This window comes from Nymphalis io, chromosome 25 (assembly GCF_905147045.1).
Source record: "Nymphalis io chromosome 25, ilAglIoxx1.1, whole genome shotgun sequence".
Taxonomy (NCBI): Eukaryota; Metazoa; Arthropoda; class Insecta; order Lepidoptera; family Nymphalidae; genus Nymphalis; species Nymphalis io.
In genome coordinates this window covers 7,375,626-7,400,369 of record NC_065912.1, presented here as the reverse complement: position 1 = coordinate 7,400,369, position 24,744 = coordinate 7,375,626, and the positions used below count along the sequence as shown (strand labels likewise).

The following is a 24,744-nucleotide window of genomic DNA, read 5'->3' as shown; positions in this document are numbered from 1 at the left end:
ACATATAACTTTGTTGGTTTACGTAGCGCACGCTATTAAAGCCCAGACGCCATGTTTTTTCCGACATCTTCAACAATCATCGTCACCTTTTAGCCAATTTACATAAAACCTTAATATATTATAACCTTCCTTATAAGCCATGTCATTCTTTGCAAAAAAAACTGCATAGAAATCCGTTCAGTAGTTTTTGAGTTTATCGCATTCAGACAGACAATGAGACGCGGCGAGAGGACTTTGTTTAATAATATGTAGTGATTTTTATATTATATTTATATACATTTTATTACATATTTAATTATTTATTAAGCAGTTACACTATCAACTTGTCATAGTTTAGTTTAGTTATTAAGTAACATTGAAAAGTAAAACAAAGTCATACGTCTTTTAACGTGTAAACAACGTTGTAACTTTTGTACACAAAAGATCGATTACGTTTTTTAACTTTACTACTGGCTTGTGAAATATATCTATATTTTTATTTTCATCTTATAAAGGGTTGAAGCGATTTATCTCAATATGTCGCCCAAGCTTTTAAAGAGAGGAGCTTGCCACCAAACACACTATGATCGATCGGCTCTTTTTGCTAACTTTTTACTATGACTGACGTGATATAGGTACCTATTTAAATTAGTCTCATTATACTTCTAAACGTCAAAAGTATTATTGCAAAACATTTTATTTAAGCCCATTCGAAACAAAAAAATATAACTCGTGTTTCTTAATCCAATATCGGTGGTTTAAATACTTTCAAGAATCACTGAGATTTCTTAAGAGATCCTTAATTTGTTTATAATTTATCATGCTAAAAGTTTATCCGCCATATTGGTGTGGCATAGTGACATTGCTCCAAAATGGCGGAGTCCGAGACCTTTATTTTACCGCTGTTTTTATACTACTTAGATACCTAAAATATAGTTTCGCTTATTTAAATTTATCTTTTGTAGAACAACCAATTAATTAAGATTATTTCTATTAGAATCCACATTCCGAACCAGTGGTAGCGCTTGACGATTTAAAAGTACTTGTAAAAGTCTATTTGTACACATTATGTATTTTGACATACATTTTAATTACGATAATATGAAATAAGATTCTATTTTTTACATAGTATTGGTTATATGTTCTGTTATGTAAACATAACAATTATGTCTTGCCTAATTATTATATACATTTATTATATTTTCCTAGAGGAGAACAAATAAACTAACAGCGTTTAAAAAACTTACCAATACTGTATATTCAAAATAAAATTGATCAAACGCGGGCTTCCTTTATAGTTAATATATACCTCTATATAAAGCGAAATACCACTCATCTAGATCTCCTAAACTATGCGCCCGATTGACTTGAAATTTGTCACATGTACGCCTTCTGCGACGTAGACGCTCACTGAGAACGGATTTTACGTAAATCCTATCCAAAATACATTTATCTACTTGTGCAAAGCCGGGAATTAGCTAGTTACATTATAATACAAACTTATTTCATTTAAAGCAGATAGTTATAGATAGATATGGCAAGCACAAAAAAAAAACTGGAGTTCTGAATACATACGACACTTATACTTTTTATTTGTCGAATGTATTGAAAATAAAGTAATAACTGCATCAAGTAAGTGAACTGTAACAGAACTCTCAGCCCAACACATGTCATGACCACAATATATCTCAACCCTTGTCTCCCACTCACGCTTTGACTATTCCGCAATGAGTTGACATCTGTAAAGTTGCAAATCTAAAAGCAAACAAACACACAAAGATACCGCGCCCCGCCTACTCGGCGAGTTGAAAGTGTATAGAGTTACACAGTACTTAAAGTATCTTGATGCTTTGTATTTTATGAATTTATCTAATTTTTAAATCAAGAGCGAATCATGTTAAATTCGTTCTTGACTTCAAAATTCAAAGTTCGTTCCGTTTTCGTATTTATATCTAGTATTTCCAAATGTCTTATATGATGTATATTGTTGGTCTATGTTTAATATAAGAAAGAAATTATATTAAAAATAAATAATAAAATAAAAATAAATTGAAAAACACGAATTTTATAAGAAACACGGCATAAATTACATATAACTGTTTTATAAAATATAATAGAACTCGTTTTTACTTTGATCATAAGAGCTATTCCGTGAGAATGAACTCGAAAATCACTGCAGAATATGATCGTAAAATGACAATAAATTATATTGCATTGATTAATCATAGCACCTAGTAATATATGTATGTCCTAAGTGTATCCTACACGCATCAAAATAGCTTATAATTTTAAGTTAGTTGTCATAATTTCATGAGTGAGATTCGAAATGAGTTCTTAAAGAAAAACACTGCTGTTCTTTTTATGCATCTTAATAAGTTTTTTAAATATCTGAATATTTCTTATACCATTTTTAAATGTATTCGTCAAATTAGGTGTGTATAAAATGATTACGTATATTTTAACAATACACAGATAAAACAAATAAAATTTCGGTATTCTTTATTCAAAATAGCAGCATATCACTTACTTATTGTATTGTCAAAAGTATCAAGAAATATTTCACACTTGAGGTAAATCGGCTCCTAGTTACACGGCTTAATAAACACTTAACAATACAAAGTAAAAACTAAAAACGTTTTACGAAAATAAGCTTGTTAATGTACAAGGTTTTAATTTATGTGTTATTTACTACATTCCTTCTTAGTCTTAATAGTTTTAAATTATGCTCAGTTGATGCTTGCGTCACATAAATAAAATAAGTTTTTATTTTTATCTCTTATCGAATCATGAAGTAATTAAACTTAAAATTACTAAGAAACCGATCTTGGGTTCAGTTTTTTCCTTTAGAGCATACGTGGTCTATTTTTAAACGTTATCAATCATAAAATTTGGATTACAATATTTCAAAACAAATCGGTTTCTTGAGGACTAGAAAGCTATTCTTGTAGTACCTTTTTAAAGGTATTTTTTTAATAAATTTAAGAAATATCTCACCTTTAAGGAATGCAAGTATTCTTAATACATGTCTATAAATTGTGATATATTTTTGAAATATTTTCAAATACAATATGTTTACCAACTCGAAATAATAATAAACATTTTTATAAAGCCATAAACTTACGAGTTGTCGTCACCATCAATAAACTGATTCCATTCATATAACGTGCAAGCAAAATACATGAAACGTAAGACGGTTTTGAAGTGACCGCCTTTACGGTAGGCCGACAAAGGTGTCATAGAAAAGTGTAAATTAGATTGTCGGCCAGCGATTGATGTGGCGAATCTCTGTTGGACCGACAATGTTGTATTGTAGGCTTTACAGGTATGGTCATTTGAGATGAATGTGTCGCAAGAATTCTTTCATCTCTTGTTAGCAAGTCGATGTTAAGTTATTGTTTATTGCTTTAAAAAGTACTTAATAATACGATATACGTCAATCGTACGAGTTAATTTATTATGTTCAGTTTGTAGTGTTAGGGCCTATTGGGGTTGACAGCGGTACTAGGATTTATCTTTGATAATTAACAAACTATTTAAGGCTTATTACCGAATACAAGATTATATCACTACATATTATAAAACAAGGTCTGTCTGTCTGTCTGAGCACGATAAACTCAAAAACTCCCAAGCGGATTTTTATATTATTTTATAGTATTAATACGGATTTATAGTATTAGTACGGAGTAATTCGTGAGGAAGGTTAAGGTGAATAATTAATTAAAGTTTCGAGTCAATTGTCTGAAATTTGACGTTTATTGTTGCATTTGTCGGAAAAAAATATGCAAACTCAGAGATTTCCTGGCGCGTGCCGCGGAAACAATAGGGTCATGTGTATTACAATAAGTAATATATGTATACCCTTTATTCTAACGGAAACGCGAAACCAGTACGGATAGCTGGTAGACGATAGAAATAAGAAGTTAGTATTTGTTAATTTTCATACTTAATATATAAAGAAATATAGCGAAGTAACTATTGTTGAGTGTTCAAACGTATATAATTTTATACGTTCATAACATAAATATTATTTAAAAAAAAAAAATTTACTAAATTTCTCCTTCAAAATATCCCCGGTGGAGTTTCGGACTTCAATCTTGTAACATCTAGATTCAAAAGTATATGTTTGAGCTTAATAGGTTATATCTATATTTTCCGTACACAAAAAAATAACGCAATTTTTCACGTTTAACAGACATTTCTATACAGCCTAATAAAGAACCAGCCGGTTAATGTCCTACTACAAGGTGCAGTATCTCTCTTTGAGGAGAACGTTTGAACTTAATCCACTACGCTGCTCCAATGCGGGTTGGTTTCACATGTTGATGAATTTCAGTAAAATTAGAAACATGCAGGTTTTCCTTGATAAACACAAATTATAGGCACATGAAAATTCCGTGATGCTTGCCTGTGTTTGAATCAGCGATCTGCCGGTTTGAATGTGTTAAGATTCGCGAGTTCTAACCACTCGGTCATCTCGACTTCTTAATATATATACCTATTAATATTGTATTAATACGTCATTATAATACTGATAAATCTAGCTGTTACATTTTAAAGATATTGTATAATATATAATATTATATTTTTTTTTTAATTTATCATGTGTTATACGATCGTTATAAATATGTAAAATCAGTAAAAAGTAGTAAATTGTCTATGGTTTCATCTCATATTGGTTCATTCATGCATTCATTCATTTTGGTATTTGTTTAGTCAATATTGAACTTCACAAGCCTACGTTTGAATACGACTGGATATGTCTAGTGAAATATTAGATAAACAACATTAAAGACGTATAATTATAATTTAAAAAAATATGCAATCCTAAATTTCAGACTTAAATAAAACACCTTACCGAATATTTAAAAAAAAACTTGTCGTTTATGTTTTGAAATCGGCCAGTGGACTATATACAAGAGTCGACGTGAACCAGTGGCTATAAAATGCGAAACCTAACCAAAGGTAGCGTTTTAATCCAGGTAAAGATCGGTAAGGTTTCACTTCGTATTCGTAATTAATGTGTGTTCATAAATTATCTCGTGGTCGACAGTGAAGGAAACGAACATTTGCCTTATAAACTAAAAAAAAAAATGTTATCATTGTTAATGCTTTGGTACGTCGATTCGTATGTTTATGAGAACGAAAGCATTCTCAAACCTGTACATATAATAAATCTTTAACTAATCGTTGTTTGTACATGGAAGATATATGAGTAAAACTATTACCTTATACTACCTTTATCAACGAAATACCTACCTAACCTAAACCTACCTAACCTAATAACCTTTAACTTACAAAGTTATTTACAAACTGAAAATAAATACGCATGTATGTATGATAATTTTGAAACAACCTGCTTAACTACCCGTTGTATTAATATGTACAAAACCATAAAAAATACTAATTCAAGTATGTCGGAATAGATTTATGAGAATGATGTTTATCTCATGTATGATTCCAATTGTATGTTGCCCTATCTAGACCCGGGTGCGGCGAAAACCGAATAAATACTAGTATACCACGAAAATAAAACTAAAAATATTGTATATACTAAAATATTATAAATCTGCTTTTAGTAATTTTTTATGTTATATGCGAGTGAAACCGCTGGCACAGCTATTATTATAATAATATTATAGCAAAAATACCTACATGTTTAAATTATTTATGTAAATTCATTGTCGAAAGAGAGTTGTTGTTTCTTTCGGTAGATTTCCGAACGGGTGGTGGCTTTAAATTTAATTTGATCTTGTGAAATGACAATTCAAAAGATTTCAATAAACAGTCTACTTTATAAAAGTATTTGAACATTCTACCGCAATGTCTAAGCATCCCGCATTGAAGCTTGGAACAATACGCTTCAAGCCTCCTCAAGAGACTTTCCCCAGCAGTGGGCTATTTAAAGCCTGCTACTTCACTTTTATTTCATTATACAATACTTTACATTGACGGCTAATCGACAACACAAAAATAAAGCAAGTATAATATATTTAGTGTAACCACAGTTATATTCTGTAGGAACTCACTTCGTATTTCACTTGTGAAACCAATTTACGATGTTATGGTGATACGTTATCTTCGATACTGATCTTATTAAGAAATGTGTAAAAGGTGATGTCCTCTTGTTTTTACACTTAGTAGGCAAGCATTTGACCGTTGACGGCCAATCTCAAGAGAGATTAGCAAACTGTGCAGGCCATATTTCACAAGTGTGTTCACAAATTCTGATGCACTCACTATTCCTCACTCTAACAATCCGATGGGACGGCGATTCGACACGATTCTTGTAGTCTATGTATAAGAAACAACTGCATTTGTTTTTTTTTAAATCGGCCGCGAGTATGGATCCAGGTTATTTTATAACAAACTTAAACGTCGACTTGCTTTAAAAATTTCGTATTAATCATATATGTATTCTTTATGTTATTGTTGTTTATAATTTATTACGGAATTTACATCAAGTTTCATTTCAAATATAGAAATAATAATAATAGAATAGATTATCTGATGGATAGGTTATTTGAAACTCGAATCTGATATTATAATGTCATAAATAATAATATATAGGTTAAAATACTATTTTTACCGATGTCAAGTCGATTCTAGTCATATAGGACCGTCAAAAATTAAAAAAAAAAATCGACCAATTTATTTGATGAAATAAGAAAACTTCACATTAACTTTTCTAGTAATCGATAAATGTTAAAAATAATAATATTCGTAACCCCAATCTCGCATTCTCCCTATGAGGGGACAACGCCCCTCCCCATTGACCCCAAGTTAGTCCCCTAACCGAGGACGTGTTGCGGTGACATTAGTTTTTAAATCAATTAGGTTGCATGAGGTTCGTCGGAAAAGTATTTGTTTGAATTATAATAATTATATATAAAACATAAAAATATTATAACAACCATTTTTTATTGTATCATTAGCTTATCATTGAATTAATATTATATGAAAGAATAAAAACATTTATTAAACAGAGATGGCTATAATATGGATACTATTCACAAAATAATAATAAAGATAACTACATATAATAAAGACAAGTACTGCAATATATTATTTTTAATTTTTGTCTTCAAAAATTTCTACTTTAGCCTTATAAACTAAAAAAAATGTTATCATTGTTAATGTCATGGTAGGTCGTTTCGTAGCTTTACGAAAACGAAAGCTATTTCATTCACAAATACCATAATAATATCATACTTACTTTTACAAAGAGAATTACGTCAATGAATAAACTAAAATTCGTAAACAAGTTACTTAAAATGAGCTGTAAAAACGGCATGGCGTCAGTTTGTCTGACTTCGCATCAATGGACGGGCGATGGTACGCATACAATAAGTTGTCAGCCATTTTAAATTTATAGCGCATTTTGTTCTTAGCTCTACCACGATTGTGGTCAAATAAGGACCACACATAATATCGCGAATTATTGTATATAGGTTGTTTAAAAATACTGTGTTTATTTAGACATATATAAACAATCTTCAGCGTTCATTTAATTTTAAATTTCATTACAGAATTACAGATTATTATTGTCTTTCGTTTTTAACGTTTAGTAATAAATTCATATTTAGTTAATATTTCTCATTCGCTAGCAATATTATTGGTACTATTATTATAACTTTATATTTCATAAATGCTAGAGCTAATTTTAAAAAGAGTTTTGCATTAGGAACGTTTTAAGTTTGAATTTTTATTTTACTACCATTAACGCCTAAAGAGGATTCACTGAAATCTCCTACATCCTATATAAATACTATAGCGTTGAATCCCATTGATAAAAGTAAAACCATTCTGGGACAACCGTAGTAATTGAAAATACAATATGAATCGAAAAAGTGAACAAAACGACATCTTATAAAGTTGTCACGCTTTTAATAAATTCTACTAAATGATATTTTGAATTATACGCAGAGCATTATTGTTGAGATTTATATGATTTTTATATAGAAAACGGATAGAGAATTGTATTTCTATTATTAAATAGCATTAAAAGAAGGCTAAAGAATTTTGTATGAACTATGAGATTTTGTGGTTCGAACTTGGATGTACTTTTGATGTATTGATTAATTATTATAAGAAGGAAGGAAGATCTTTTCTACTAGATATTTACACTTAATTAAAAACTTGTTTTATCAAAGATCAGCTGATTTTATATTTCTTGTGCCCGTCAACGAGCTCAGTCTGTTAAAAAATAATCTTCTTTTGAACGAATTTTAATCACCGCGACCAAACTCGGAGACCATTTGCGCACGAGATTTTGTAGTGAACGAGTGTGTGCATAAACACAGATGCATTCTCAGAGGTTAATCTCTTGTTCTCATAGTCCGGCAATCTGACGCGACCGGACAAAAATCATGCACGGAATCAACATATTCGCGCGATTTTTATTCCCTGCTTTACTGGTGTGCGCCACCATTATCTACCGGTATCCAGCTTCGATCGGGTAAAATAAGGATTATATTAAACAACAAAAAAATGCTTAGGTTTATATAATATATACCTAGAATACATACCTTAAAGAGCGTTGGTTTCAATAAAGCTCGCAGCCGCTATGATTTTTTCAGATCATAATCATCATCGTATCATATTTCAGACCATTTTTCACATAAAATTATTAAATCATGTACCTACACTTTTTTCATAAAATTGAATACCTTATGAAATTTCGTTCGGTAGTTTTTTTTTTATAATATGCAGTGATTATTAATATATATTACTTTTTAAATCTTGGAATCGATAGCTCTACAAGTATATACTCGTACATATCGTATTTCCTGAGCGAAAACCAAATAAAATATTTTTTCAAGTCATTAATATTAAAAGTATTTTATGTGAAGTAATTATTCGTAATTATATGTCACTATTATTATCAACGATATATTTATCTATCCTTGTCATTATATTATATATGATTATTTATCCTTATCAACGAACTCTTACAGGCGAAGGACATGATGAGCAAACTAATTATGTTTTAATTTCTAATAAGTTAGTTTAGTTTTAGTTCTTTCTGTAAAGTGATATTATGGAATATAATTACTATTAAAGTATTTTTTTAATAAACAAAAATAGCTAAGCCTAATTGGAAGGATGAATATATATGTTAAACATTTACGGCTTAAAGAGGCAGCAGTGGAATAATAGCTAAAGATGTCAGGATTGGATCTGCGACTTTCACATAACTCGCCCGTAAGTCATTAAACTATTGACGCTTATTGAACCTTACTGTAGTATATTTAAGCGAATACTTCTCCGTCTTTTTTATTTACAAATAAGTTTAGAAATCTTTCTTTTTTGACGTATTAGTAGAAAACTGTGATCGTAAAATTACACAAACCGAAAAGAAAATGTGTAGTGTAGCAGTGTAAATTTAAGGTATGGCCTCTTTTAAAAAGATACAAAACAAGTAAAATATTATTTCTATTTTTTGTACAGACATGTTAGAAATTGTAGGATAACGGCATATCGATCACTCAAATCAAACAGCCTTGTGATATCAAGGCGTGTGCGAAATCTCCAAATAAAGCAACATCTTCAAAGAATGATTTTTAATAACGTCGGGTTCTAGGCGATGGGATTCAATATTCAGTAATCAATCAAATTTTTTATCGATAAGACTACTAATATTGTTTTTAGACGAAACTTGAAAATTTTCTTGATCCACACTTTTTAGATTTTTATTCCGATAAACTTAGACCAAGAATAGTTTTAAAACGTCAATGACGGTTTGCATTTGTAACATATCAAAGGTATTTAAATAAGGCTAATTTTAAGTAAGGCTTTGAAATAATTAAAAAAAAAACGATTGACTAAACCTTTACTTTTTTTTAATGCATTCCATTTTAGGTCTATTTTTAGTATATTAAATACCTCTTGTATTTAATATATATTACCAAAAATCGTGATAAATATTAAATTATAATAAATAAAAATTAAGGATTTTTTATACAAAATAATTTAATTTCGAATGATTCTTGTCAAAATCTACAAAATAGCGGCAATCTATCAATCGCGACACTGAATTTGACAGATCGCGCCAATTCCACAATTCGTTCAAAAATTGCCCAAAAAGATCAAAAGCGTTGCAATCAAGACTATTGTATTTGAATAGGAGCACGACTTGTTTAGATTGATCCTTTCGATCAATTTTATAGATGACGGGATTCTACTTTTTATGTCCAGGAAATGTTTGATTTTTGTCACACAATAGAATACTTATATTTCGAATACACGACTAAAAACGGGAAAAACAGTCACACAGTTCAATATATTTTAAAGACATTTAATATATTTTTAATAAATATCAATCTAATGTTCCGTTTAATACTTTTTAATTAAAAAAAATATATTAATTTAAATGCAAACTATTAATCAGTCAACAACATTTACTAAGCATTTGGCTTTGTGAAATGAAATCGTTAAGTGTACCACAAAGTAAAGGCACATTCTATCAAAGCGCACCCATATGCATCTCAATTGTTCTCCTTGCGTGTATATAACATATAAATCGTCGAGAACCGCAACAATTGGCGAAACCATTAAAACAAACAAGCTAGCAGCTGCAAGGGCCGCGACCACTCAAGCATAACGCTCTGCCCCCGAGCCCGCCTCCGGACGACGCACAAAAATCAACATAAATAACATTACACACCCCTATCTCAAAGACTATGACACCTTTTTCAGATTAAATAGCTTAACTTATATTCGAGTAAATTACAAAAATCAACCCTATAGTAGATGTTTAAGGTTCTTTATAATTTAAATTAATAATGTACATATATGAAAAGAACCGAGACGAAATTCAAGTGTGCAACAATTGAAAAATATTTCGTCTCTTTCGTCCATTCAATGGCATTGGTATCCCTCTACTTTTGGGCGATTTTATTAAATTTATTGTTAAAGGAATGTATATAAAACTTGTTGAAATGAGAAAGGGTCCCAGTCGATTACAACGATCGTGTGTGAAATCATCTTTATACTTTACCTGAAAATGTTATCTGTACAAAAAAAATATTCAAGGCTTTTCAGGCCGTGGGATGTGAGTGATAATAAAAATACTGAAAACCCTACAAAAAGTGAAAAAAATGTTACGAGAGACGCGGAACTAAAAAAAATAAAAGAAGAAAAGCGGGAAAGTCGCTTAAGAAAAATTCGCGGAGCTTTCAAAAAGAATGATACTAATAATTACCAAGATGCGACTGTATCTACTACGACCTTTGATAATGAAGACGATAAGAAACTCGACATGAACCGTATTCATGAACCTCTTGATGTTACCGATTCCCCAGTTGCAAGTTTAAGTTTATGCTGTGACAGATTGCTACAAGATCCAGAGAAAGTAAAAAGCGAAGTACGCGAAAATATTGTCAAAACACCCGTTGAAGATTTACAAACTCAAAACATATTTGCACCGAGCATTGTGCCGCCAAATATCTACAGCCAAGGCTATATACCCGAGTACTTACCCGCAGATATTGCACAAACGTTAGGAATACCGCCAACTGATCCTCTCCTCTTAGAGTCTTTAGCTCAAGGATATGCAATGGAATTTGAATATGCAAGAATACTACAGCAAGAAAACGAAGCTAAGCTATTAAATGCGAGAAAGCAAAGACCAAAAAAATATAAATGCCCACATTGCAACGTCGGTTTTTCTAATAACGGCCAGCTGAAAGGTCATATACGAATCCATACCGGTGAGAGACCATTTAAATGCGACGAGAAGAACTGTGGTAAGACCTTCACGAGGAACGAAGAGTTGACGAGGCATAGGCGGATACATTCAGGAGTTCGTCCCTATCCTTGTCCGACTTGCGGAAAAAAGTTTGGCAGACGAGATCATCTAAAGAAACATACGAGAACACATTACCTCCATGCTGAAAGAATGATGCCTGTTTTCGTCCCTTTATCTGCAGTTCCTCATGTTAATGGTTTTCCTTATTTGTACGGCTATTAGTTACCTAATACATAATAACATGACAGAAATGTATTTATTAATTTAGTCAACATTTTTGGTCATAATACGTTTTTGTTTTCAATTTGCGATTTATGTTTTTGTCGTGTATAATTTTGTATAAATCGGATCGTGATAAATGACATGTAGTTTTAAGAAAATTTGTATGTAAATAGGATTGTGTGCAAAGAGTATTATTATAAGTGAAAATAATAATAAATAAATATATTTTTATAAGTATAAAGTGTATTTCCATTTTTTCATATAAAATCTTATAATATGTTTATTACACAAAAACCTCATTATTTCTCATAGATTTAGAAAAATTTCGATTTCCGCTCAAAGTGTTCTTAGTAAAAAATAGGCATTGCACACTTGTATCCCAACTGAGCAAATAATAACATTATTAAAATAATTACTATATATATATATATAGTAATTATTATATATATATATATATATTTATATACATTTTTCTTTTTTTTTATACAATTCTTGTCAGGTTTTTCTTAGAAATCATTGACAGAGACACTTAATTAAGAAAATCGACAGTTTTCATTTTTTCAGTTTTGAGTTTATTTAGTAAAAAAAAAGTAACACACTGCTATTATCTTGTCTATGGCTAAGGCTTTCTTGAGACAAAAGTTAGAGTTTATTCCAGCTGCTCCAATGCGGTATACGTATGTAGTCGATTTTCATTCGACACGTGCAGGTTTCCTCATGACTTTTCCAACTTCATTTCAACATCAACGCCGAGCGCGAGACGTAATAAATATAGGTAATTATAAATACCACTCGTATTTTATAGAACCCGTGAACTTAGGCTCAGGTTCACATATGTCAGCTATTGTACTTATTTATTTTGTGTAGCATAATATATTGTGGTGGTAGGGCTTTGTGCAAGGCCGCCTGGGTATGTACCACCCACTCATGGGGTATTAATACCGTTAGATAGCAATACTGTGAATTATTATGTTCCGGTTTAAGGGTGAGTAAGCCAGTGTAACTAAAGGCACAAGGGACATAAGATCTTAGTTCCCAAGGTTGGTGGCGCATTGGTGATGTGAGGAACAGTTAATTTTTATTTTATTTTATTTTTATTATATTTGGGAAACAAACACCACATACATTATACAACCAGTTAACTCGATCACACACCAATCAAGTTTCCACTTAAAACTAATTCATGTATGTAAACAGTAAACAAGCAATTTTGTAAATTATAAATAATAATAATTAAGATTTAAACAGTTAACAACAATATTTAATTTAATATTCCTTACAGCGATAATATTTATGGGCGGCGGTGACCACTTACAATCAGGTGCTCGTCCGTCAATGTATTTTGTATAAAAAATCAATTTTTTTGTTTAGAATTTATTGAAGATCTTTAGTGTTATCAATAATAAAAAAAAGTTCGATATATGAAAATGAATATGAAAAATAATTTTATGAATTTCCTCAAATTCACAAAAAATTATTAATTATGACCACGAAACACTAGTAATTAAAAAAGTTTCTTATGAAATGTAACATGTTTAATACAATCTTTTCGTACTTGACCAGTCATTGACTTGGGTCAAGAAGCCTCATTCTCTGGGTCATAACTCTATAAAAACTTCACTCGTGAAAAATGGCGGCAAAGTTTTTAAAGAAATCCTACTTTAAGATTAAAACGTTTTTGCTATGACGTAACTATGTTAAAGTTCATTTTTAGTTAAGTTTTTTTTTTAATAATTAAGTTCACAGTTCTTTCCGTTTCACATTTTAATATAATTTAACTAAAACGGCTCACTTGCTTATAACAAACGGAATTTATTTTTAAAATATAATAAAGCATATTTGCTGCTTTGTAGATAAAGTTTTCTATCATGTAATTAACATTTGCTACGTGTTTAATATTAAGCAAATAATTGTATTGAATTTAATTTCTTTGTATATATTTTTATTCTTGTGCCCTTAAAATAATACGGTTTTAATAAATCTAGCAACTAGTTTGTTTTGTAATAATATTAATGAATGGATTAAATGTTCGCAATCTTACTAATATTATAAATATGAAAGTTTGTGTGTATCACACGTAATTTAAGTTTTTACTTATACCTAACGATTTTATTCCATTTAAGGGCGTTCGTATCAATTCATTCGATTACTAAACTTAAAAATTGATACGTATAAAATGAAACGTCCAAAGAATCATTATATTTTTATAAAGAAATTACTTTAAAGGCTCTTTGTATAACATCGATACATCATTCGCCTTATAGAATTGAAAAAAAAATTACGCAAGCGAAATTTTATTGAAGTACGGACTTCCGGTGTCCTGAATGGGCACAGATAAACAATTGTATGTAGTTAAATATTTTGACTCTGTGTCATTGTGTCGAACACTTGCGATTTAAAAAGAATTTTAAGAATTGTATAAGGCGTAACAAAGTATAATAAGTTAACATAAAACGGTTGTATAATTAATCATGTATATTTAGTTGGTGACAAATTGATAGAAGTGATCTAAAATTGTTATTCAAATTTACTTATCACATTTCTTAATTAGAAAAAATCAAAAGAATATTTTTGGATATTGAATGAACTCTATCATTTGATCCAAATTTTATGATTCAATGAACAGTTTGTATACATGTATTACAACTGTTTAAATTTTTTATAACTTTTCACTTTTTGTCACAAATAAATTTATAAAACAAACGAAAACATTTCAGAAAGATTATTGTTACTGTTTTTTATATAAAAAATAGGAGGTAGACTTACGATTAAAGACTTAATTTCCCATTCTAAGCCCACCTAAACCCCTAAGACATGATATCAAACAGATAATAAATAACATTAAAAGGCAAATTTGACCGTTTCCCACGTCCATTAAACGATGTGATTCAAGAAAAAATTCGGAAGTCCGTTGTAACGCTTCGCAGCGTGACTCCGCAATTTGTGTCAATTTACGATTTCTTAGTTTACACTGAGGTTGTCGTTACCATCAGCTTGACGTCTTTATAATCTTATATAATATAATTTCTGGATAATATATCTAATGGTACAAAAAAAAACCTCACAGTTTAAATAATAAAAAAAAGAATACACATTTAAGTAGGTAATAAAATTTTGTTGTTTTGCGAAAACTTAGAAACTTGAGAACTTGTTCGTTTATTAAAAATTTCAGTTATGATTTTTCTCGGTATTTTTTTTATTTTGACACCAATATAAATAAAGGAATAAATATATATGTCGGTGTAGATTTTTTTTTGTTTCTTTTAATAAAACTATTTTAGTTATTATGTTTGTGTGATTAAAAATGTGCGTTTGTATTATTTTTTAAAAAAAGATAAAATTCACGCTTGTGACGTCAATAGTCTAAATTAAAAGCGGGTAAAACTGCGAAGCACAGTTACGTATATAATAATAATATAATGTACTAAAACCTTCTTTGAAACGCACTGTTACTTCTGGTACTGGTTTAGTAATTTATACGGTTAGCCATTCAAATTCCTCTCTTCCTTAATAATTAGTATAGTAGTAAATATAATCATTATACGCCATAATTGTATCTAAAATCGCAGGTTTAAATCTAGGCTCACCATTTAACAGTTCGGAAATAAACACCGCAGGATTTTCTTTTTTTTTTTTTACTATTTTACAATTATAATTTTTTTAATCTTCTCTCCAGTTAGCTGTTTCTTAAGTTTTGTCGCCGTGGCCGAGATTGGTGAGGCAAAGAACATCGTTTTATACTTTCTCATACCTTTATATATAGCCTTTAAAAGCGTGGAAAAGGCCAAGACGGAAGATGGAAGACTGCAGTCAGCAAAATATCCCTTCTTACAATGTAGTATAAAATACAAACAATTATTTTTTTTATATTAGAACCTGTAATTTGAATACCAGTTCTCATTATATATCCTCGCTATGCCATTGTATGTTTTAATAAGCTACGTAAATCGCTTCATTCGAATCGACAACGGAAAATATAGTATATAATAAATATTAACCATTTCTTACATACGCTACAAACCTTGGGAACTAAGATCCTCCATTTGCCTGTAGTTACAGTGGCTCATTCGCCTTTCAATCGGAGCAATACTAACTATTGCTGTTCGGCGGTAGAATATGCGTAGCGGTACCTACCCAACAAGCATTTCACAAAGACTTACCACCAAGTAAATTTACCGATTCAAATGTACATGTTACACAATTAAAGAAAACAATGGTTACTATAATTAATAATTGTTCTTTTACCTTCCATTTGAAAACCATTGTACTAGAAGACAATAGCCTGTCGAGTCAAGAAGGATTTTTCGTATTGAAATGATTATTAGAATCAATTTACCGATGGTAGGCTTTGTTTACAACCGTCTCTAGTTTAGTATCAACATCCTGACATCCTTTATTATACCGCCATCCTTCAATTCGTTTTTGAAAGGTAAAAGTGTCAGTGTAATTATTGTGATATCATAGACACGCTGTGGTTTAAGAACTTCTATTTCTTACACTGCCAGAATCTATGGGCGGTAACCGCTTACCATCATGGGCGTTTTTTGTCTGCATTTCTAGTTACAATATAATTATAAGATTTCATTTAGTTAAGAATAACACATAAAATTAAAAAACACGATATTTTTTTATTCCAGTCTTTTTTATTCGCAACCTGAAAATATCAGTGTATTAAAATATCCATAAACTTTGTTATAAATTCAAAATCTTTTTTTTTTAACTTTGTTTAAAATACACAAACTAGTAAAAGGGTGTAACTGAGTTAGCAACTAAAAAATATAAAGTTTTTGTCACAAAAAACTCATGGGAAACTTGAAAATCCATGTATTGTATCATAACCCGCCTACGAATCCTACAAATTTGCCGAATAGATAATTTATAGCGCATATCGGATTTATTGGTTTGTTATTCGGATAAAACATATTTCGGACCGACGATACCTAAGCAGGTGAGTCGCGGGATTGAATGATTTTTTTTTTGTAACAATATTAATGATACAGAGTAAACATTTATTGTTTGCTATAGACAAATTCAATTTTTTTTTTATTATAAATTTGTGTGTCCATAAGTTTATAATAAAAAAAAAAATTTTTTGTCTGCGATAAAGTATTAAATTATTTATTTATTTGATATTGCTCACACGGTGCGAAAGAAAATATGATATCACTACATATTATAAAACAAGGCCTCCGCTGCGTGTCTGTCTGAACGCGACAATCTCAAAAACTACAGAAAGGTTTTATTAAGGTTTTCACGAATGATTTATGAGTAGTGAGGTTTATTTGTAGAATTCATTAATTTTTTTTTAAATTGACTGAAATATGACGATGTTTGTTAAAGATGTCGGAAAAAGTCATGCAAGTTTTACTGGCTTGCGTAGCGTGAACCAAAAGATTTATAGTATTATGTGATACAATATACGTTTGTAGAAACGTTTTATGGCCCCCATTCTACCCGTGCGTAGACGGGGCGGGTAGCTAGTTGTGTATATTAATATATACTTGTATAGCAATATATTTAGTTTATGCCACCGCTCTTTCTCTAGGGATCTCCTTACATGTTAGACATGATATAATTAAATATACTTAATATATAATGAGTAACTACCTATTGTAAGGTTTTACTAATTTTTAGTAATTATTTTGAGAATTTTGGAAGATCATGGTAATATTTATAATTAAATTAATACTGGTTGGAAATTATGGAACAAAAAAATACGCGATATAGATAAATTGAAAATTGAATTGTTGGTTGGTAGTCATGGAGATGAGAGAATGGTTAGTTAAAAGAATGTAAAAGAATTGAAAAATACTGATTAGTGTTATATTGTAATGCAAGTTTCGTATAAAAGAAAATAAAGTATTCAAGGCTAACAAGAAGAAGAGTTACTGAGCCATTCTTACACTATAATAAAGTTAAACTATATAATTTTATTTTGCAGTTCTATATTTCAACATTAATACAATTAAACTTTACAAATAAAGTCTATGGTCTCATGACCATAAATTAACCTTTACAAATAGTCAGTAGCCATGGGAACTAGCGTCAGGTGGGTCATCACGCCTACGCTTTTATTTTTTTTTATTACCTGGCCACTGTACAGCTTCTCGCTATAGGGTGACCATAATTAATTATATTTTATATAAATAAGCAAGTCACACTCGAAATCTGGACGAATTAGTTGATTGTGAAAATAATATTAAATTACTAAAACAAAATTTATGTCGAGTTAAATGGACTAAAATGTTTATGTCCTGCTGACTATTGCTCAATTTATTTCTATTATTATAGATTAATCAAGTATATTGTAATTTTATATTTTAGTTTAATATATTTAAAACATTGCTTCTTTATTTTTATATACCTAATAGTTTATTTATTGACTTTCTGAGACTGTCTACAAGATTCAACGCTACTTGATTTCGAAATAAATATATGCCATTACATCAAAATACAAATCTAATTCTAATGTCAAGTTTTTTTCTATAAATTAAATATAATGAAGCCCTTTCCTGGAAACATAAGGTTTATGTCCACCTTAATCTAAATGGAGTCCTAAGGATTGCGTTTACAATACAAATAGTTCTCTTTACTGCGGTCATTACGTCAAAGTGCTCATTCATGACTCGAAAACGTAAAAAAAAGTTACAATTTTATTCTCACGGAGTGCTTTAAGTAGAATTTTGCACAGATTCGATATGGCACAGGTTATATTAAAACAGGTATGAAATGCGCGCTCTTTTTGACGTATGACATTGACAGTTATATGAAAGAGCGCGTTTTTTTATTTTACGCCTAAAAAGTGATCGATTTGATTCGATATTTGTGTTTGTTTAGTCGACCTTTTGGTTTTGCCACTTGTATGTGTAACTTTTAAAAAGATCCCACGCAGTATTATTCAAGAGTTTGTTTGTGACCTTGATTCAATCGAATAGTTCCATATATATTGAAAATGTCCCACTGCTGGGCTAAGGTCTCCTCTCCCTTTTTGAGAAGAAGGTTTGAGCTTATTCCACCAGGTTGCTCCAATGCAGGTTGGTGAAATACACGTATGGCAGAATTTCGATGAAATTAGACACATGCAGGTTTCCTCACGATGTTTTCCTTCACCGAAAAGCACGAGATGAATTATAAACAGAAATTAAGCACATAAAAATTCAGAGGTGCTTGCCCGGGTTTTGAACCCACGTTCATTGGTTAAAATTCACGCGTTCTTACCACTGGGCCATCTCGACTTAGTATAGTATCTGTATTTTACGAAAAGAACTATAAAATAATTAAAAAGTTTATATGCTTGTAACACTCTAACGCTCTAGTGTCGGATACGGATGTAGTAATAGTTTTTCAAACATTTAATATATAAAACTGTTCATAAAATGTCGTTTTTTCATCTACTATTTGAATAATTTTCAAGATTATTTAAATTATACAATTGACGCTGATTCGTGAACTCGTAAGCACGGGAATCCATGGCCGGCGTTATACTTCAGGAAACGTTAAAATAAGTGGACTTCAACGTTGAATTTTGTTACTATTTTAATTACAGGCACTTCTATTTCTTATGCAACGACAGATTACACTAGTAATTACCGATTTAGAGCAATTGGGTTTGCGAATGATCACTGCGTACCATATCTGTCAACCAGTCCATGATTGACATGACGTTCGCCCGTCGTGACAAACGCAACTACATTCGGTTTTATCCGCCCTAATAAACTAAACAGAACAATTTATCAACGAAAAAAAAACATAATAAATTATAACTCAAACATAACTGATTTTCATTATTTAATAATGTCACGCGCTGTTATATATATATGAGTATAATTCATGGGTTTTTGATATTTTTTGTTATATAATGTTGACATGATTCGATTAAGTTCCACGACTTCTTAGCACTGGACCATCCGATGTCTCCGCTCTATAACATATTGAATGTTACACACAATTGCTTGGTCTTAAAAGTAAAGTAAAGTAAATTTTATAATGAATCTCTACCAAAATAAATAATAATACTACTCATACTATTAGTCAAACCACAAAATCTGAAAACGTTACATTAAATCTAAATCTTCGTTACGTTGAAATTAGTTGACGACCCCCATTCGGCTGCTTAAACACTAGTGTCGCCGTGGGACTCGTTGAATAAATGTGTCGAGGTACAAGTTTCCAATATAAATTCACGTAAATATTATCTGTATATTGTGCCATAATATATATACATTATTATAAAATGTATAAATAATATAAATGTATATATTATATATATACATTATTAATAAGATTAGATTTTTATTAATGTGACTAATTGTTACTAACCAGCCGATCCGCGCAGTTTCACCCGCGTTAAGCGTTACTGCTGCGGTCCCGTGGATCGTAGTGTAATGGTTGCCAAATCCCAAAATACGCCACTGTCGATATGGCAACCTTACTCTATTCAATTCAACCACATTTTGTTGCAAAACGATTTAGATTCAAAACTTCAGTGGAGCCATCATTTGTCAACCTTACAGCAGGAGACTGCGCAGTAAGTAATACGATTTAAGGAAAGTTACGCAATTAGATAAAGTTGATGGGGTGAGAACAGGTAATTTAAGTGTTTTTTGAAATATGATGTCCGACCGCATATTTATATTAAATGATGTCATTGAAAGTGTTTTATTAAATACGTACAATTTGTGTAAGGAATATGTCAAATGTATAAAAAGTACTAAATTGTCTATGATCTCATCCTAATCTTAATCAATCCTAACTTTGATCCAAACAGGTCAGGTCAGAATCAAATCAACATAGTTAAATAATCACGACAAAGTACATATAGCGACAATAATACAATTTCCATGTAAGAAGAGAATATCATTATGTAAGTAAAGGCAATACGTGGCATATATGTATGTGTTTTATACGCGAAATAAAAAAAAAAACAAAACTTGAAACATCTATTATACTAATGACTTAAATAACGCAGCATATATACGTGGTTTAAATAATATTTCATATTCTGCAATTAGCTAATTAATTGTTTTTGCAAATGCTAAACTTCTCAGCCCCATCCGCGAATAGAAAAAAACAAAATGGCGACCACCCATCGCGCGCCATTTGTCATCACGCTAATGATCACATGCATTATTGTCACTATTGAATCTGTGGCCACAAATCGATTTATTAACATTTCATTGGCTAAATTCTTAGGGATGGCTTTACACATTTTGTTACTTCTGATTTAAATATGGAATACAATTCTACTATTGTATTGGGCAATAATAATTCTGCAAGTTTTGAAAAACCGATTTAACTTTGAACCGATCATTGATAGCAATGGTTAGAATTATATATTTCACATATTAACATTCACATTTAATTTAAATAAAGAGTAACTCAGAATCTAGCTGGTTTCCGGATGAATCTACATTCTTAACCGTTGGAAACTTTACAAAATTTTTCAAGACAATTTTTTTTTCACAAATTTCTACCACCTATTAATTTTACAATTAATCTTGTAACTTTTCAAATGTTTTTGTATAAAACAATAAATAATTTGCTTTTTGCAATTATTTTTCGGTCAAAGTTTACAATCTCAAATACTAGCATGCTACGAAGGTGATACTATACTTCTTAAAAATGTATGCAAACGCAAACGCAAGAGCTCTTTTAACCTCACTCTTATAATCTGATAAAACGGCAATTTAACACGACAGAGGAGTGATTCGCAAATCTAACAATTTACGTACTATAGTTACGGGAACAACATCGCCAACTTTCTAACTGTGAACGTGTAGTAAATTCTATTGACGTGATTCGAACCCGGCCATCAAGATCTGTAGCCACTAGACACAGTTAACGGCCAACCAATAAATAAATATACAAACCAAGCATTTGAAACAACATAACAGCGTGAAGCTCGTTAATTCGTGATGATTTAATATTACCATTTCAGAATTCACATCAATCACGTATATTTTAAATTAAACATCACACCAGACAACATTGAACTATAAATCAAGCGACAACAATAGACGATGCGCTCAACGTCATTGTTGCAAATATTTTGGACCCCTCGTTGCACAATAGATGTAGCATTTCCGCGGTTACGTTAGTTTGGACTTCATGGGAGTTATACTTTATATAATAATCAGTAAAAGTCTGTGAATGTCCCACAGCTTGGCTAAGGCTTCCTCTCCTTTTTGAGAAGTTTTGGAGCTTATTCTACAACACTACTCCAATGCGGGTTGATGGAATACACATGTGGCAGATATTTCCTACACCATCAAGCACGAGATGAATTATAAACACAAATTATGCACATGAAAATTCAATGGTGCTTGTCCGGGCTTGAACCCACGATCATCGGTTAAGATTCACGCGTTCTAGCCACGTTGTGAAATGTGCAATTATATATCAATCTCAATTTATATTTTATTGCGTCTGGAGGATGGCTTATTAGCCAATGGTTCGTCTATTGTGTAAGGACTAATATTATTAATCCTAAGCATTTTCTGTGTTTTAACGAAATATATACGTTCTGTATTAAAATGGAGAATATACCATTTTTGTAATTTACGTTCTATTAAAAACCTAAAAATAGTGTAATTTATTTTTTGATAAATCGAATACTTTTTGTTATATTTCATTTTTTAGTTAGGCGTTCAACACATTGTATTCCGCCGTTACTGTGATGTCACTTCACAACGGCGACAAGTTGTTAAAAATGTCGAGACAATCGAAAACAGTGATTTTTTTTAAATAAAAACCAATTACTCGTACATCCAAAAAGTTGTTTTTGTTTCATTTGTACCTACACTAAAACATAAAACTGAAATATAAAAATGCACTTATCATAGTTAAACTTATATCTTTTTTACTATAACATTATATTAAATATGGAATAAGGCCTTTTCCTAGCAGTAGAACATTTAAATATTTTTTTTTACTTTAATTTAAACTTTGATATGAAAATCCGAATTGTCTTCTGTGCAAAGTATGGAATCCTTCAATTACTTTTTATCGTATTGTATACAAAAAAAACAAAACATTTTTAACAATTATAATATGCATTATATGTAATAATAGAACAATTTTAACTTAATTTCGTTTTAAGATTAATCAAAACTCATCTCTAGCATTATCATTTAACTTCTTATCGTAATCTTCTAAAATTGTTTTCACTTCTGTCAAATTAAATCCAAGCTTAAATAATAACGCCGTAGTATCGGTGTTTGTAAAATAACTTTTTAACCCTTCAAACACTTTATAAGCTTTTTTAAGAGTTTTTCTATTATAAATTTTCAAACAAAAAGGTTTTATATTCTTCATCAGGTTAATTATTATTTTAGGAACCTGCTCATTCCTATTATCAGTTAAAGGCAAAATTAATTCAAATATGTTTAAAATACCATTACAAACGGTTTGTGTCGACATTCTTTCAACGAGACCAATTTTTTCATACAGGTTTCTCTTATTAAAGATATCTTTATTCTTCAGAGAATTATCAGCTCGTACTGTTAAATGTTCTTCTAAGATTTTATTAAAAAGATCAAGCAAAGTATAAATAACAGTTGAATCTAATTTTGATATTTGATCGTAAAATGGTTCAAGACCTTTCAATTTCATAACACGCGCTTGAACTCTTGGATTATTTGGTAACCAAACGTATAGTATATCCAATGCATGAGTTTTCAGAGCTAAATTGTCATCGTGTTCAAAGATATCTAGAAGTTTGTCAACAATACTGATTGGAATAAGTGCAGTGGTCGTAGAAGGTGCGACATTAAACAACGTTTTTATTATGATCAAAAGTTGCTTCGTTACTCGTTCACTACTGACACCTACTATTGGAGTTATTACTCTCTGTACACCTTTGATGTTGAAAAATTTGTAAACATTTTTCGGTATTTTTAAAAAATCTATCAATTCTTCCAATTTTTTAACCGTTTCATCGTACTTTAGTTCAGCGTTTGTATTATCTTTGCTTCCTTCTAGAGATGTTTCCCCTGGGGCTGTTAATAATTCAATCTTTTCTACAATATATTCGATATCCCTACCTTCAGTAAAACTTACATTATCTTGAGCTAGTATATTATTTTGTTTTATTTTAGCTCTAACTGTTTGCTTGTCTGAAAAAAACCACAAATCAAGTTATAGAAGTATAATTATAATTTTGGTAATTATTTTATTTCGATCGTCTGTTTAGAAAAGAATAATATACCTTTAAAAGACTCATCAGCAGAACATGTAATAACTAAAATAATCAATAAGATATAGACTCGCATTTTTAATATTTATTTTATTACCAAAATAATATATTCTTAAAAGAGGCGTATGTAAGTCCAGATTTTCGAAAAAACTTTATACGATATTTAGGGAAGTCAATCAATGACAACTAACGAATATAAAAATGAAAAAAAAATCGTTTTCTTCAGCCAGATTTTACAAATCTATACCAGAGTAAAGAACTGAGGAGTGCTTATTTATTAAAATGAACCTATTTTCATGAATGGTTTCAAAACGTGATATTCCTTTTAACTTAGTGTTTAAATGATTTATGCTACTAATATTCATGATAATTAGTGAGTTGATCTACTTAATCTTTACTAAAGAGATCTGACTGGTTCGAAGTGACTCTATTAATCTATTGAATTATTCAAATACGAAACTTTTATTCGTTAATACAATTTCTAAGCAAATAAACTTTAAAATAAGCCAATTATAATATATTATAAAATGGAAATATTTTTATAAGTATGCAGTCATTGCATACTTATGTTGATGCTTCTTGCTTACATAGGTACATACTTTTT

General features: G+C 30.3%; 2 protein-coding genes across 2 annotated transcripts; one reads left to right on the top strand and one right to left on the bottom strand.

Annotated features, from left to right (window-relative positions):
* The first annotated feature begins 10,981 nt into the window (after nt 1-10,981).
* Nucleotides 10,982-11,947, top strand: LOC126778241 (zinc finger protein 148). The gene has a single exon (XM_050501728.1). It carries the CDS (start codon nt 10,982-10,984, stop codon nt 11,945-11,947), a length of 966 nt encoding a protein of 321 aa, XP_050357685.1.
* Nucleotides 11,948-23,050: 11,103 nt separating this feature from the next.
* LOC126778061 (uncharacterized) lies at nt 23,051-24,737 on the bottom strand. The gene is made up of 2 exons (XM_050501409.1): nt 24,728-24,737; nt 23,051-24,060 (listed from the first exon to the last, which is right to left on the bottom strand). The coding sequence occupies exons 1-2, from the start codon at nt 24,735-24,737 to the stop codon at nt 23,051-23,053; spliced, it is 1,020 nt and encodes a 339-aa protein (XP_050357366.1).
* Nucleotides 24,738-24,744: the final 7 nt, after the last annotated feature.

Coding starts and splice junctions, on each gene's coding strand:
- LOC126778241 (XM_050501728.1), top strand. CDS start 10,982: ATGTTATCTGTACAAAAAAAATATTCAAGGCTTTTCAGGCCGTGGGAT.